Genomic DNA, 3,501 nt, shown 5'->3' on the forward strand with positions numbered 1-3,501 from the left:
CTCTAAACCTATTGAAAATAATGAAAACTTAGTAGCTATCGAGGCGGTTATAACTGCCTCTACGACTCCTCTATTCTTGTTATTAAAAACCACTTGTGTAAACAATATTTATCCCAACGGTTGGTACAAGCTGGCTCTTAAGTGTAGAGCCGGCTTGATACGAGGCGGTTTAGAGGTGGGTGAAAAAACCAATGTTAATGTGTAGTGCCATGTGCCATGGAAAGGATGACTCAAAAGCACTTCTTTTGTGTAGTGCCATGTGCCATGGAAAGGATGACTCCAGATGCCATAAAATATGAATGCCCAATAGGTACGAAGGCTTAGCTGGAAGGTGGAGGAGGAGCTCCCAACCTGGGTGAAGGTGCATTGCCGGAGCTAGATGGCAAGGATTCAACATTAATGGTTAGCTTCTGCCCTGCATAGAAATGGCCGGAGAAGCTGCATATGTAGTAGTATCCCCCTGCAGAGGATAAGGGGATATTGGCTGGGCCGTTGTTCACCGGAGACGCTATCTGATCATTGCCGGAGCAAGCATCATATCCAGACTTTGTCACAGCTACGACATCATGGCTTCTTGTCTGAAAATTGAACTCTGTTTTCATGCATGCAATGTAAAGTAGTAACCATCATTGCTATGGTAAAAATAAAAAAAATTGTAATCATCTTATTTCCATTTATCAGTAAACTAACTAAATCCTTAATTCTTTAATTTTAAGAGGATGTGAAGGTTACATAAGTTGCTGGGATCCCACATCGCCAATCACATTAAAAATAAAAAACAATCTCATACTCTAGAACAAGAGAAAATTTACAACACATATTATAGGATAATTTAATTTGCTAGTCTTAAAAAGAAATTAAAAAAACTAAACAAGTCCTAATTGTAAAATTTAACAAATAATTGAATTATGCTTGTTTGAGAATCACTCACCGAGTATGTCACCAACGATAAATGATTGAGAGGATGCCCAATCGGCATAAAAAGTGGAATTGGGAAGGGAATTAGACCACCCTATCAAGCCTCCAACCACGTGGGTTGTGGCTACACCCAAGACCCATCCTTGCAGGGTTACCTGCAGGATCACCGACACAGCTGTAGCCCCAACTAACATAGATGCCATCACTCTCCTCTATACCACCACCGCGCCTTACCTTCTTGTCCATAAATATAGAGAGATACCTAACTTTCATTTTTATTCCCACACACGTGGCCTTTCCAGAATGGTTTATGGTTAGGCAAAAATCTAGTAAGCCTCAATCATGCGGAGTCTTTGGTCAGCTTTATCACCAAAAATCAAAATCCCCATCGGACTGAGGAAGAAAAAACAAATTGAAAGACGTGGCAGATAAGGAGTGCCTTGGGTGGTTGGGGTCACTTGTCTCAATTTTGAACTTTCTTTTTTTTTTAAGGCTTGTTATTTGTATGTAGTAAGGACAAAACTCATGGTTTCAAAGCATGCACAAACCAAATTTCGAGTTTCAAACCATCGCTAATATGAATGCGGCTCAATCTAGGATCATGATAAGTGCTTGTGCGATAAGAATACGAAGTGTTCTTTCTTTGTGTTGAGCATTACTTTTCTCGGGTTTTAACGCTAATATGTGTGTATTTCTGTTACTTTCATGCAGGTAGGTTTGTGAGACTCATTATGAGAGAAATAAGCCAATGTGGGTCAAAATGCACCAATTTGGAGGAAATTTTGCTAAGGTTCAAACGTGAAGACTTAGGTCGGGTTCGAGATGCGGGAATGTGTGCCAACCTCCTCGTATTCAAGTTAGCACAACTATTTGGAGGGGTACAAAGCAGTCACATTCAAGCATTCTGACTTGTGCATATAGAACAAGATCTCCACCAAAATGTCCATTATTGAAGAAGCAAAGTGATCCACGACGTAAACTTGTGTCTGTTTGCGTTACCTCGATTAAAGCATGGATTTGGCAATATTTTGGGTCGGTATTGTAGTAGGGTACTACAACAAAAGCTGTCGCAAGAATACTGTACCAGCAATGTACACAGCCGGTCGAGAAAACAGGAAAACAGAGAATCAACACGGGTGTGTGGAAATTCCACACGACCGTGTGAAAAATCCACAGGGGCGCTCACATGGGTTTGTGAAATCCCGATTCCAGCCCTTTAAAAGCCAATTTCAGCCCCGATTTCAGCATTCTTTTCTCCATCATTTCCCCAACTTAAGAGAAGGCTGCCTGCGGCTAGGGTTTTGAGAGGTATTGGCTAGGGCTTTGGAGAGGTTCTACGGCTCTGACATCGTGCGCCATTTGGAAGAAGGTTAGTGGGAGAGCTTTCGTCGGCACCGATCCTGCGAGGTGTATCCTAGGCCGGAGAAAGGGACCCTTACGATGAGTAGAGGACTCTCCACAAGACAATCGGCATGACTAACGAGGGGGTTTTCTATGGATGCTTTGTTTTTACATTCGATTTCATTGATTGTATCTAGCTCTATGGAGAGCTAAACCCCTAGTGGGTACTTGGGTATTTGTGAACCCTAGGATGTATTCATTTCATTGAGTCTCTTTATTATGCTTTCAATTAATTTATGTTTATTGTGAGTTCCAATCTTGTATGCTTGATTGTATGAATACTCCCTTAGAGTGACACTAGGGTTGAGAGTTCTTCTTGGTAACTCTTGTGAGTGAGTGACACACCATGAGAGTTAGACAAAGCTATATTGGAGAGGGTTGAGAGGGTGGGTCGAGCGGTAGTGTAGCATCCTCTTTCCCCTCCGGTGTGTTCAATCCTACCTCCACGGTCTAAGAGTTCGTTGTGGCCATAGTAGAGTGAATGGGCTAAGGGATGACCTTCCACTGGGGCTTAGTTGCGAGTGCAATGGAGTGAAGCGTTGAAGTGATTTTAGCATCTAGGGCTTAGTTGTGGCTAAGGATCTTTCACCTGGACCAAAGGGTTAGGTCTATACATAGGAATCGGGTTTATCATTTGGAATCCCTAGAGCTCATTGCAATTCTATACGAGTGCGAGGTGTTAAAATTGTTCGATTTCTCCTCCGGGACATGTATAGAGTTAGGCATGGTTGACCTTAGATTTGGGACTATGCAATTAAGGATTTCCACGACTCACTATTGCATTAATTAGGAAGCATAATAGAGGTTCTTGTACTTGAAACGATTGTCCTAGGCGGAACAATATCCAGGTACCCCATCTTTATCGATTGTCTTACCTTCTCCTTTACTTGTGCTCTCTTTCTTGTTGTTTTTACTTTTGAGAATTGAATCTTGTCACACATATCACTTTTCATCTTCGACATTAGTTAAGAAATAACTTAAGTGTCTTTATTTCCTACTCTCTGTGGATACAATACCCACTCATCTGGGATTATTACTTCGTCACACGTGCACTTGTGGTTTACACGCATATACGGACGTGTCACATCACACCTTTAAATAACACTTGTAACTAGCTAGTAATCAGGCATGATCCTTACAAGTCCAAAAAATCTAGTAACAAAGAGGCAGTCAGAATACAAA

At 41.6% G+C, this 3,501-nt stretch overlaps 1 protein-coding gene across 1 annotated transcript; it reads right to left on the reverse strand.

Moving 5' to 3' along the window:
• Positions 1-320: 320 nt before the first annotated feature.
• Positions 321-1,164, reverse strand: LOC120260002 (umecyanin-like). Its single transcript, XM_039267448.1, has 2 exons — positions 1,074-1,164; positions 321-592 (listed from the first exon to the last, which is right to left on the reverse strand). Exons 1-2 carry the CDS (start codon positions 1,162-1,164, stop codon positions 321-323), a joined length of 363 nt encoding a protein of 120 aa, XP_039123382.1.
• Between the last annotated feature and the right edge of the window lie 2,337 nt (positions 1,165-3,501).

The sequence above is a fragment of the Dioscorea cayenensis genome, chromosome 5 (genome assembly GCF_009730915.1).
Source record: "Dioscorea cayenensis subsp. rotundata cultivar TDr96_F1 chromosome 5, TDr96_F1_v2_PseudoChromosome.rev07_lg8_w22 25.fasta, whole genome shotgun sequence".
Classification (NCBI taxonomy): domain Eukaryota; kingdom Viridiplantae; phylum Streptophyta; class Magnoliopsida; order Dioscoreales; family Dioscoreaceae; genus Dioscorea; species Dioscorea cayenensis.

Coding starts and splice junctions, on each gene's coding strand:
- LOC120260002 (XM_039267448.1), bottom strand. CDS start 1,164: ATGGACAAGAAGGTAAGGCGCGGTGGTGGTATAGAGGAGAGTGATGGC. Junction 593..1,073: donor CTGTGTCGGTGATCCTGCAG/GTAACCCTGCAA, acceptor GCATGAAAACAG/AGTTCAATTTTCAGACAAGA.